At 38.1% G+C, this 14303-nt stretch overlaps 1 protein-coding gene across 1 annotated transcript in view; it reads left to right on the top strand.

The window, feature by feature from the left end:
- Positions 1-14303, top strand: part of LOC133540808 (serine/threonine-protein kinase MAK-like) — a 59662-nt gene that overhangs the window by 4761 nt on the left and 40598 nt on the right. The window contains exon 3 of the mRNA XM_061883758.1: positions 9659-9713. Coding sequence (XP_061739742.1) covers positions 9659-9713 — 55 coding nt within the window. The remainder of the gene's footprint in view (positions 1-9658; positions 9714-14303) is intronic.

The raw sequence follows: 14303 nt of genomic DNA, 5'->3' as shown, positions 1-14303 counted from the left end.
CAGTGCCAACACAGATAGACAGACAACATTCACACTCACATTCACACACTAGGGCCAATTTAGTGTTGCCAATCAACATGCAAACTCCACACAGAAAGATCCCAAGCCTGGATTTGAACCCAGGACTGCAGGACCTTCGTATTGTGAGGCAGATGCACTAACCCCTCTGCCACCGTGAAGCCATCCTCGCCTCCATGGTGACAAATAAAGTAAGTTTCTTACAAGTATCATCCCTGTAGGACAAGGAATAGCTAAACATGCTTCACTACACACCGTAACTTACCAGCTTCAAAATGTAAACAAACGCCATTGGTGGATCTATATCTTACATCCACTGTAACAATACAAAGTACATGAGCGTATCTAGTCGATGCTACTATGATTACATTTATATTTTTTAGCATCACAAAATCTTTTTTCGTTTTTTTAAATAAATGTTTATTATGTGTTTAAACTCAGGAAATTGTCAGGTTTGTCTATGTTTTAGTTTTTTCCTCTGCATTTGTCTATTTCCTCTGTGTTTAGTATCTCCTGTCTTTAGTTCCTGTCTAGTGCTCTTATTTTGTCAGCGTCCAGTCTTGTTCCCTGAGTGCTGTGTTCCTCCTCAGCTGCGGCTGATTGGCACCTGGCCACACCTGTTGCCAATCAGCCTGCTCCTATTTGTACCTGCTTTGTCTTGTGTCAGTTGCTGGATGATTGTATTGTCTTGTCGATGTCACGTCTAGTCGCTCTTGTGATGTGTTATCGCTCCTGTCGTGTCGTACCTTGTCTTTGTAGTGTAGCGGTAAGCTATATTCAGTTGATGTTTGTAGCTTACTGTTTTTTGTTCCCTGCTTCCGTTTTATTTTTCATTATACAAGTACGACTTCTGTTTGCCTGTTCGCTACCCGCTAGCTTCCACGCTACGCTCCTGTTCGTTATTTTCTAGCTCCCAGGCTAGCTCCTTTTGTTTGATTATCCGCCTCGTGCGCGCTTTGTGTTCGTACCCTTTTGGTTTTGTTTTTGTCGTAGTATTTAATTAAATCATGTTTTCACATTCCATGCCTGCCTCCATCTCTGCATCTTGGGGTTCGTCACCAAATAACCATGACAGAAATACCACCCTGGACACATGAGGACTTTGAATATGACCAATGTATGATCCTGTAACTACTTAGTATTGGATCGATACCCAAATTTGTGGTATCATCCAAAACTAATGTAAAGTATCCAAACAACAGAAAAATAAGTGATTATTACATTTTAACAGAAGTGTAAATATAACATGTTAAAAGAGAAAGTCAGCAGATATTAACAGTAAATGAACAAGTAGATTAATAATTCATTTTCTACCACTTGTCCCTCATCATTTTGACAAAATAATAGAATGATAAATGACACAATATGTTACTGCATATGTCAGCAGACTGATTAGGGGCCTTTGTTTGTTTACTTACTACTAAAAGACAAGTTGTCTTGTATGTTCACTATTTTACTTAAGGACAAACTTGCAATAAGAAAAATATGTTTAATGTACCGTAAGATTTTTTGTTCAAATAAAACCAATAATGCAATTTTTTGAATTTTTTGTGGTACCCTTTATTAAGTAAAGTATCGAACACTCTGGACAACACTACTCAACACATAATTAAGAAAAGGAACAGAAAATACAGAAAATGGAAATGTTTCCATTAATGGGTGGCGACTTGTCGGGTGTACCCTGCCTTCCCTTCGAGTGCAGCTGGGATAGGCTCCAGCCCCCCTATTACCCCAAGAGGGACAAGCGGTAGAAAAAGGATGGATGGATGTTTTGCCAGCAGCTAAAAAAAAAAAAAAGCTGGGGACTGAATCTGGAGCAACTTGGCTTATGTGAAAGAGTTGTCTTCGGTCATCTAAACTGGAAGCATGGACTGCTCAGATGCCTTACGTTAACTGATGCAACTATGCGCATGCACAAGAAAACCTTTATAGCGCAACACCTCACACTGTCGTGGCCACCTCCTAGTACATCAACTAGGGATGTAAGGTGAAAGTAATTCAAACTGCTGGGCTGTAAACATTGCTTGTAGCCAACGTTCCCTCTATGGTGCGCGCCTGTGCAATTGCGTACTACTCACCTCACGCGTCCTCTGCAATTCTATGCCGCGCACTAGATCCAATAAAAAAATTAAAGCTGCAAGCAGCGTTGGTCGGGTCCGCCTTTGGCTGCTGCCCCCGAGACCCACGGCCGGATAAGCGTTAGAAGACGCCTTGGAGCCACTATTTTGACAATCTAATGCATTGTGAAAGTAATGCAGTTGTTGTATTGAAGTGAAAATATCAAACTTCCTGTTGATTTTTGCTAAAGTATGGTAATTATTAAAATGTAGGTCTAAGTGAGACCTACATAGTGTTTTTTGTTTCATGTCCTACCGGAAGTTACAAGCAGTTTTGTCTGTGTTTTCTTCCTAGGAGCAGTTTGTCCGTGTTGTATTCCTAGGGGGGTGGTAGAGCGCAATTTTGAGTTTTGAGGTTAGGTTTTTTCATCAGATCGCAATTTTTGCCAGACCTGATGTGTGTGTCAAGTTTGGTGAGTTTAGAAGTATTTTAAGGGGGTCAAATAACAGCTCAAAGAGGCAAAAATTACATTTTTTAGGAGACTTTGCAAAGGGTTTCTTTGAAGGCGCGTAAAATCAAAACCTGAGAACTTATCAAAACTCTGTTCTATACTTTTAATCAGAAGGGTTCAATCTCTCTCCTGTACGAGTTTGAAGCCAAAACAACAAACGCACTCAGAGGAGATAATGTTTGAAGAAAGGTGACCGGTTTTTACAAAACTTTTGTTTTGAAGGGGGGATTGCAAACTTCCTGTTGATTTTTGTTGGGGGTTGTCAATCTATGAAATGTAGGTCTAAGCGAGACCTACATATAGGTTTTTGTTTCATGTCTCTCCGACATTCTTACCGGAAGTTACAAGTAATTTTGTCTGTGTTTTCTTCCTAGGAGCAGTTTTTTCAGTGTTTTATTCAAAAATAGGGCTAGAGCGCAATTTTGAGTTTTGGGGTTTGGTTTTTTCATTATATAGCAATATTTGCCAGTCCTTATGTGTGCGCCAAGTTTGGTGACTTTTGAAGCATTTTAAAGGGGTCAAATTATAGCGCAAAGAGGCAAAAATGGCATTTTTGCGAAAATTTTATTTTGAAGGGGTTTTTGCCAACTTCCTGTAGATTTTTGCTGAAAGAAGTGAGTGTATGAAAATTGGGTTTAAGTCAGACCTACATAGGAGTTGTTGTTTCATGTCGCTATGACATTCCTAACATAAGTTACATGCAGTTTCGTCTGTATTTTTTTCCTAGGGGGCGCTAGAGCGCAATTTTCATTTTGGGGGATTGGTTGCTTAATATGTTGGGGAAGGTTTGCTATACCGACGTGTGTGTCAAATTTGGTGAGTTTTGAAGCATGTTAAGGGGGTCAAATTACAGCGCGTAGGTGCGGAATAATAATAAAACACAGCAGTTTCAATAGGGTCCTTGGCCCATGGCAAAGGACTCCTGTGGAGTCCTTTGCCATGGGCCAAGGACCCTAATAAGCAATTTTCAAAGTAACTGATTACAAGCAGCAGCAGAGACAAAAGTTTTCGGTATCACTGTTCAATTATTGTAAAGTCTGTCAAAACGCTTTAAGTAGGACAATAATTCCATTGATCACTTTGAGCAAAACTCTTTATAAACACATGACCAAAAACATCGCTAAACAATTTCCATCCAGCAAAGCTGGTCATTTTCTGCCGTACAGAGCAGACCAAAACCAACTTTGCCATCTGGCATATCAACAGCAGCCGCTTCTTCAGGGGTGCCCATTACGTCGATCGCGAGCTACCAGTCGACCGCGGGGGGTGTGTCAGTCGATCTCGAGCCAGGCTTTTAAAAAAAATAGACCTAAAAATTTGTGATCATCAATCTTCACCAAGACGTCACTTAAATGACATTCACGGTACCGGAGGGTCTTGTGAGATGACACTGGCTGCTGCAAGATCATTATTATGAAAATATGACCGAGAGGAAGGCGAGAAACACTTTTTATTTCAACAGACTCTCGCGCCGTACCTTCCGTCAAAACTCTAAAGGCCGACTGCACATTTCCTATCTTCACAATAAAAGCCCTGCTTCATACTGCCTGCGCTAACTAAATACAGAGTCTCGGAAAAGTGGCGTGCACAAGCGATCCCTCAGAAAGCTGGCGTGCACATCACTTGTGCACGCCAGCTTTCCGAGACTCTTATTTTGTTAGCGCAGGCAGCATGAAGCAGGGCTTTTATTGTGAAGATAGGAAATGTGCAGTCGGCCTTTAGAGTTTTGACGGAAGGGACGGCGCAAAAGTCTGTTGAAATAAAAAGTGTTTCTCGCCTTCCTCTCTGTCATTTTTTCATAATAATGAACTGGCAGCAGCCAGCGTCATCTCACAAGACCCTCGGGTGCCGTGAATGTCAATCAAGCAAGCTACGGAATTTGCCGCCAATGTTTTTCTTGTAAAGTGTATGGAAGCTGGATGAATTAGATGCCAAAAACCAACCACTTTCATGTGGTATTGTACAGAAAGGACAACTTTTTTTCTCCTCCATTTGAAAATGTGGGCGTTATCATCATTACTGTCTGATTCCAATCAATGCAAGTAATCAGAATCAGGTAATACACCAACTTATATTCTTGTCTTCGTGAAAGAAAGACATCTATATGTGTTACACGTGCTTGTATTATCATTAAACACATTTAACTTGTTTACAAAAATGTCTCTTTCATAAATAAATAAATATAAATGATATATATAAATGAGGTAGATCCCCTCGAGTTGGTCAATTGAAAAGTAGCTCGCCTGCAGAAAAAGTGTGGGCACCCCTGCGCTTGCTCTTTCTCACTTGTGCCATCACATGCACATATGGCACTGAGCCAGTGATGCGTTTACAGCCAACACAAAAAGTCGGACATTTCCAACACCGCACATTATGTGTAATTCCAGGTCGTTACACTATCATTTACCAATTAAATGTGTGCTCAATCTATTGTCATTTATTAGGAATCTTAATTTATGAATATTAATCATGAAATGCTGTTATTATATTAAAGAAATACTAATAAAAATATACATATTTTACAAACGGAAAGTTACAGGAATGTACACATGATCAGAGCTTACATCTCATTGTGCAACATGTGAATGTTTTAATGGGAACTAAATGCGATATCTGAAAGGGGTACAAATGATTTCCAAAGCAGGACCCCACCCAGACATACAATACTAGTATCCAGCTCATGAAAAACAATATTTGTTGTTCTTGTCATTGTAAGTGGGCCAAAACACTTATATTAGAAAATGATCACATGGAAGTGACTGCTGTCATTTGATTATAATAATAAGAAATGTAACTTGTTATTTAGTCAGGTTTGGGACAGGTGTGCTGCAGGTGTGGCCACAGTGTGCACGTCTGATGTTGCTCACATGTGCTCCACTGAATCCTCAGGGAGTTTTTGCGTTTGCTCACACACATGAAAAATTAGAGGGAGCATTGCTTGTAGCTCTCTTAGCCTCAGCAAAATTCTAATAATATGCCACCTAGGTCACAGTTCAATGCAACCCTTTCTGCAAAACTACAGAGGAAAGCTGTTACCCTTGAAATACAGACTCTTTAAGGCAGGGGTGTCAAACTCAAATACAGAGTGGGCCAAAATTTTAAACGGAACAAAGGTTGAACAAATTAACCTTTTAATAGGGACCCAAACAAGTTTTGCATTGAATATTGAACAAGCCAGGCTTATATAACTTTAGTGACATGCAAAATCCAGTTTCAAATAATAATAATAATGATTGAAAAAATATCAAAGGCATATCAAATCAAATTGAAATAAAAATGTTATGCCTTTTTTTCCATTTGCAATCTTCTGAGGTAAATATTAATTTTTTTCCACAGGCTAATAATATATTTGAAAATAAAATAACAATAATGAATGAACCAAACATTCAAGCCTTGAAGTAGCAAGGGATAATGCATGAATAAAACGTTAATTATTGGTCAGTTTGCTGGAATTTTCCCGGAAGAGTTAGTGCTGCAAGGGATTATGGGCATTTGTTCTGTTGTGTTACGGTGCGGATGTTCACCCGAAACGGCAGGTTTGAATTATCATGTGGGTCGAGGAGGAGGAGCCACAGTCACCCTTTACTGTGTACTGTATAAACCGTTTGCTTGCCTAACAGAATTGCTATTGTGACATCCAGTGGACACATTTAAAACAGCAGTTTATTTTGTTCAAAAAAAAAGCAACTTATTTTAAGTCCTTGGCAAACTCATCCATACTTGCCAACCTCCGAATTCCGGAGATGGGGCGGGGTTTTGGTGGGCGGGGTTTGGTGGTAGCGGGGGTGTATATTGTAGCGTCCTGGAATAGTTAGTGTTGCAAGGGGTTCAGGGTATTTGTTTTGTTGTGTTTAAGTTGTGTTACGGTGCAGATGTTCTCCCGAAATGTGTTTGTCATTCTTGTTTGGTGTGGGTTCGCAGTGTGGCGCATATTTGTAATAGTGCTAAAGTTGTTTGTACGGCCACCTTCAGTGTGACCTGTATGGCTGTTGACCAAGTATGCCTTGCATTCACTTGTGCGTGTGTGTGTGTGTGTGTGTGTGTGTGTGTGCGCGTGTGACGACAGGTTGTAGAGAACACTAAAGGCTCTTAATTTAACTGCTGACATATGCTGTAACATATTGTGTCATTTATCATTGTATTATTTTGTCAAAGTTATTAAGGACAAGTGGTAAAAAACTAATTATTAATCTACTTGTTCATTTACTGGTAATATCAGCTTACTTTCTCTTTTAACACGTTCCATCTACACTTCTGTTAAAATATAATAATCACTCATTCTTCTTTAGTTTGGATATTTCACATTGGTTTTGGATGATACCACAAATGTGGGTATCGATCCGATACCAAGTGGTTACAGGATCATATATTGGTCATATTCAAAGTACTCATGTGTCCAGGGACATATTTCCTGAGTTCATAAACAAAATGAGATTTTTTTTAAAAACGAAAGAACATTTTTTGATGCTAAAAAAAATCGATGTAATCATACTAGTATTAATTAATTACGCTCCTGTACTTGGTATCATTATAGTGGATGTCAGGTGTAGATCCACCAACGGCGTTCGTTTACATTGTGACGCCGGTGAGCTACGGTGTGTAGTGAAGCATGTTTAGCTATTCCTCATCGGTGCAGGGATGAAACTTGTAAGAAACGTAATTTATTTGTCGCCATAGAGGCGAGGATTAGTGATTTAGAAGTAACTAAAACACTGCCGACTGGGGATGGATATTAGCCACTAGCATGTCTTCAAGCACCTCTTCCTGAGGGCGTTTCCGTGTTACGTATAACGTCACCTTTTTCTTTAGTTTTTAAAGCCAAAATATTTCCGTTCTCCCTTTTCTGTTTACACACTGTTTCTTCTTGTAAGTATTCCGTGATTGTGCGCTGCCGAACATGCTCCTCTGCTCGTAAAACCAACTGACACGACGTGACGACGATGGGGGTTTCGGGGAAATGGGGGACCGATACTTTTTCGAGGCGGTATAGTACCGAATATGATTCACTAGTATCGCGGTACTATACTAATACCCGTATACTATACAACCCTAGACTGGATTATAACTGTATGCTTCAACTTTATTCGTCTCTATGGTGGGTAATTTGCCGCCGTAATCAGTACAATGCATGTTTGTTTTTTTAGCTTGTTGAAAAAATTGCGACCACATACGTGTCAATTAATACATCCAGATGGGAATGGTGAAATCTAAATAATGCATGTAAGACAACAAGATAACAGGAGAAAGCTGACTTGAAGTCTGTCTTCTTCTTCTGATCATGTGACAACGACATCATTCTTAACTGTTCTGACCTAAAAATGCTCCCATGTGGACAGGCACTGAGTCAACAAAGTGTGTATAATCATATTCAAACTGAGACAGTGTCTGAGAACTGAGACGTATTTTTGGTTAATATTTTGGCCTAAAACTGAATTGTACTAAAACCTGGGCACATACAAACAGAGGTGGGTAGAGTAGCCAGAAATTGTACTCAAGTAAGACTAATGTTACTTTAGAGATGTATTACTCAAGTAAAAGTAAGAAGTAGTCACCCAAATATTTACTTGAGTAAAAGTAAAAAGTATGTTGTGAAAAAACTACTCAAAAACTGAGTAACTGATGAGTAACTTGTTCGTTTAATGATTACAGCAACAAATAATGCACAAAAACATAAAAATAGCAATGAGCAAATTCAGAGCCAAGAATAGCTCTTAAGCAACTAAGACAATATTATATATTAAATAATAATACATTAAAATAAAAAAAAATTAAGGCAAATTGAGCCACAATAACTTAACAGCACCATAGGCTCAGTAGGCATTCATTGATTGATTGATTGATTGAAACTTGTATTAGCAGATTGCAGTACAGTACATATTCTGTAAAATTGACCACTAAATGGTAACACTCCAATAAGTTTTTCAACGTTAATCAATTACTTAATAAATGACCAAGTCGAGGTGATCTACCTCATATATACATATACATACACACATATCATATATATACATACCTTTATATATACAGTATATACTTTATATTTATTTATTTTGCCGTTTTTGTTCACATGTTAAAGGTGTTTTAATGAATATACATGCATGTTTAACATATAGACTCCTATCTTTAATGAAGACAAAAATATAAGTTGGTGTATTACCTGATTCTGATGACTTGCATTGATTGGAATCAGACAGTAGTGCTGATAACGTTCCGGTTTTCAAAGGGAGGAGAAAAAAAGTTCCTCCTTCCTGTCTAATACATCATAAAAATCGTTGGTTTTTAGCATCTTATTTTTCCAGCTTCCGTATTCGTTTTTATACACTTTACAAGAAATACATTGGCGGCAAACTCCGTAGTTTGCTAGCTTGTTTGCTCTGGCTTTCGGAGACTCTTATTTTGTTAGCGCAGGCGCGATGGAGCTGCACTTTTATTGTGAAGACAGGAACTGTGCGATAGGACGGGAAGTACGGTTGAAATAAAATGTGTCTTTTTTCCTTTACACTTTTGATTGATTGGTTGATAGATTGAAACTTTTATTAGTAGATTGCACAGTACACTACATATTCCGTACAGTTGACCACTAAATAGTAACACCCCAATAAGTTTTTCAACATGTCTGTTTCTACGTGTGATGGTCACGTGACCACCTGGCTCTGTTTGATTGGTCGAACGTCACCAGTGACTGCATGTGATTGGTGAAACGCAGGCATGCGCAGTTCCTACTTTGAATGCGTGTCTGACAAAATCAAAACAAACAAAGCGTGCATTAACAGATTGATAAAAAAAAGTAGCGAGTAGCGACCTGATTGCAGATAAATGGAGCGGAGTAAAAGTAGCGTTTGTTCTTTATAAATATACTCAAGTAAAAGTAAAAGTATGTTGCATAAAAACTACTCTTAGAAGTACAATTTATCCCAAAAGTTACTCAAGTAGATGTAACGGAGTAAATGTAGCGCGTTACTACCCACCTCTGCAGTCTGCATACAAACTAAGATATCATTGTACTTGTTTGAGATGTGTATATAAGTCTGTAATATTGATAATGATGTTTAAAATCATGTCATTTTACAGGATGAAGAGGAAATTTTACTCTTGGGAAGAGTGCATGAATCTGAGGGAGTTAAAGGTGACATTTTTCGAACAAGTTACTTTATTAAATTCTTTTCACCACTTTTGGCTCTATGAGCACTATATCAGCTTGACCTTCACAATCTATAGAGACCCTTTCTTATGTATTCTCATACTTTCAGGTGTGATGCAACAAACTTAATGTTTCATTTTTCACCCTTCACGGTGGTAGCCTCTGAGTTCCACACCATTAGACTTAGACTTCTTCGTATTGTCATTCAAATTTGAACTTTACAGTACAGATAAGAACGAAATTGCGTTGCATTAGCTCATGGTAGTGCAGGATAAAAGAGAAATAAGGGTCAGATATAAATAAATGCATTACTGTACAGATAAATATATTGCACTTTGGCATATGCATCCACGTTTATGGATGTAAATAAATGATAAATGGGTTGTACTTGTATAGCGCTTTTCTACCTTCAAGGTACTCAAAGCCCTTTGACACTACTTCCACATTTACCCATTCACACACACATTCACACACTGATGGAGGGAGCTGCCATGCAAGGCGCCAACCAGCACCCATCAGGAGCAAGGGTGAAGTGTCTTGCTCAGGACACAACGGACGTGACGAGGTTGGTACTAGGTGGGGATTGAACCAGGGACCCTCGGGTTGCGCACGGCCACTCTCCCACTGCGCCACGCCGTCCCTAATATATACATATATATATATATACATATATATATATATATATATATACATATATATATATATATATATATACATATATATATATATATATATATACATATATATATATATACATATATATATATATATATATATATACATATATATATATATATATATATACATATATATATATATATATATATATACATATATATATATATATATATATATATATATATATATATATATATATATATATATATATATATATATATATATATATATATATATAACTGTCGCAAGAAACCTGATTGCCCTCTCAACGGAAGGTGCTTACAGACATCAGTCGTTTACCAAGCAAAGGTAATACGCAAGGACATTAACACATCCGACACGTACGTAGGATTAACCGAAGGAGCGTTCAAAACAAGATGGAATAATCACAACGCCTCCTTTAGAAACCAGACTTTGCAGAATTCTACCGAACTCAGCAAACACATTTGGAACCTCAAAGACAATAATGTTGAATATTCAATAACATGGCAAATTCTTGCATCCAGCACACCTTACAACAGTGGTAATACAAGATGCAACTTATGCTTAAAAGAGAAACTGTTTATTATATATCATCCAGAGCTATCATCCCTCAACAAGCGCAGTGAAATCATTTCAACATGCCGCCACAGGCGGAAACACCTCCTAGGTAACACATGAGCCAATCACCACACCCTACGCCTGCTTGTACCCACCCACTCTGTGCTCTATATAAACCATTGTATGTGAATGCTTCCATTAAAATCTCCTGATGATTGAGGGAACCCCTCATGAAACAGATCTGTAGAGATGAAGTAGTCTTGTGATTTTTTCCCACACCTATATATATATATATATATATATATATATATATATATATATATATATATATATATATATATATAGTTGTATATACAGCTCGGGCCCGGGCCAAATTTTTTCAACCCAATGCGGGCCTCGAGGCAAAAGGTTTGGGGACCCTTGGTCTACACGTATCTCTTATGTTTGTCTGCCTTCTACTGGTCACACTTATCATCACACCATGTACCAAATAAAAATGCTTCGAGGTTGGTAAGCAAAACCATATTTTTTCCGTACATTAGGCGCACCGGGCTATGAGTTTTCAGAAAAAGAAAAAAAAAAGTCCGGAAAATATGATACTTTTAGGAGACAGCCTAAAAGATTGTCCCCTAAAACGACTTGTTTTCAAGAGACACTCAGAAAGGAGCTTAAAATGGGTCAGTGAAGTAAAATGTATGTACAATTTTCACCAAAGCACCACCATTACTGGTTATATAGACCATGTAGAAGTATTGGGGCGGTTTAGCTCGGTTGGTAGAGTGGCCGTGCCAGCAACTTGAGGGTTGCAGGTTTGATTCCCGCTTCCGCCATCCTAGTCACTGCCGTTGTGTCCTTGGGCAAGACACTTTACCCACCTGCTTCCAGTGCCACCCACACTGGTTTGAATGTAACTTAGATATTGGGTTTCACTATGTAAAGCGCTTTGAGTCACTAGAGAAAAAGCGCTATATAAATATAATTCACTTCACTTATTTTAAATATAAATCAATAATCATAATAGAGTATGACCCCTTTATATCAACAAATTTAAAAAAACACACAGAATCATTAGAATAGTAGGAAACAAATGGAAATCAGACTTTGCTCTTAGAATGTTGTTTTGATAACTTTAAAATATGTGAAAAATAATAATTCTGAGACAAGCTTGAACAAAAATGATGGTACCATTAACCAAAGATTTTGTTTCACAACCGTTTGAAGCCGTTATTGCAATTGTGCTTCTTGTAACTCTCAATGGGACTTTTGCACCTGTTGAGAGGAATTTTTGATAGTTTCCTTCCTCAGACTGCTTGTTTTCAGCTCTTTCAATAGATTAGATTTAATTTCATGTCATGAAATAAATACACGGTGTTGGCTGCTGCAAAGCAACACTGGAACACAACCAAGTCTTCTCCCTGTTTCACGGTTGATTTGCTTCATTTTTGCATCCATAAACTGATGTGACTTGCCTAAAAGCTCTAGATTTGTCTCCCAGGATGTTTTTAGCTCGTTAACAAGCATTTTGGCAAATTACCCCAACATTTTTAAATCATCATCTCTGTCAGTTTTTAGGTATTTCAGTTAACATTGTGGGTTTTTCTTTATTAACGAAGGGTGAAATCAATTTCATCCATGTCTGTATTATCATATTTTGATACACAACTTTTATTCAATGTCATTATATTGTGCCCAAGTTTGGAGCCAGCATGTTGGCAATTAGGTAGATTAATGCTACATATTATATGCAGATTTATTTCTTGGGTCAAGTGAATATTTTTTTTGTTTAATTGATGCGGTGATTGATTAATGAAGTTTAAAGGCCTACTGAAATGAGATTTTCTTATTTAAACTGCAATAGCAGGTCCATTCTATGTGTCATACTTGATCATTTTGCGATATTGCCATATTTTTGCTGAAAGGATTTTTAGTAGAGAACATCGACGATAAAGTTGGCAACTTTTGGTGCTGATAAAAAAGCCTTGCCTTTACCGGAAGTAGCAGACGATGACATCACAAGGGTGAGGTCTCCTCACGTCCTCACATTGTTTTTAGAGTGAGCCTCCACTCATTGTTTTTAATGTGAGCCTCCAGCAGCAAGAGCTATTCGGCCCGAGAAAACGACAATTTCCCCATTAATTTGAGTGAGGATGAAAGATTCGTGGATGATGATATTGATAGGGAAGGACTACAAAAAATAAATAAATAAAAAAAAAGTAAAAAAAAAAAAAAAGGGACGGATTCAGATGTTTTTAGACACATTTACTAGGATAATTCTGGGAACTTCCTTATCTTTCTATAGTGTTGCTAGTGTTTTAGTGAGTTAAATAGTACCTAATAGTCGGAGGGGTGTGTCCACGGGTGTCTCGAGGCCAGTGTTTGAGGGAAGTCGACGGCAGATACAAGGACGCCGCAAACTCCACAGATCTCCGGTAAGAGGCGATTTTTTAACACAATTTTGCCACCGAAACCTGCCGGTTGACAAGTGGTCGGGATCCATGTCCGCTTGACCGCTCTGATCCATAGTAAAGCTTCACCTCTAGGAATTTTAAACAAGGAATCACCCTGTGTTTGTGTGGCTAAATGCTAATGCTTCCCAACTCCATCTTTCTACTTTGACTTCTTCATTATTAATTGAACAAATTCGTGGATGATGATATTGATAGGGAAGGACTACAAAAAATAAATAAATAAAAATAAAGTTAAAAAAAAAAAGGGACGGATTCAGGAGTTTTTAGACACATTTACTAGGATAATTCTGGGAAATTCCTTATCTTTCTATAGTGTTGCTAGTGTTTTAGTGAGTTAAATAGTACCTAATAGTCGGAGGGGTGTGTCCACGGGTGTCTCGAGGCCAGTGTTTGAGGGAAGTCGACGGCAGATACAAGGACGCCGCAAACTCCACAGATCTCCGGTAAGAGGCGATTTTTTAACACAATTTTGCCACCGAAACCTGCCGGTTGACAAGTGGTCGGGATCCATGTCCGCTTGACCGCTCTGATCCATAGTAAAGCTTCACCTCTAGGAATTTTAAACAAGGAATCACCGTGTGTTTGTGTGGCTAAATGCTAATGCTTCCCAACTCCATCTTTCTACTTTGACTTCTTCATTATTAATTGAACAAATTCGTGGATGATGATATTGATAGGGAAGGACTACAAAAAATAAATAAATAAAAATAAAGTTAAAAAAAAAAGGGACGGATTCAGATGTTTTTAGACACATTTACTAGGATAATTCTGGGAAATTCCTTATCTTTCTATAGTGTTGCTAGTGTTTTAGTGAGTTAAATAGTACCTAATAGTCGGAGGGGTGTGTCCACGGGTGTCTTGAGGCCAGTGTCTGAGGGAAGTCGACGGC

The sequence above is a fragment of the Nerophis ophidion genome, linkage group LG22, assembly GCF_033978795.1.
Source record: "Nerophis ophidion isolate RoL-2023_Sa linkage group LG22, RoL_Noph_v1.0, whole genome shotgun sequence".
NCBI lineage: Eukaryota > Metazoa > Chordata > Actinopteri > Syngnathiformes > Syngnathidae > Nerophis > Nerophis ophidion.
Note: the sequence above shows the minus strand (reverse complement) of the source record. Positions and strands in the feature narration are given on the sequence as shown.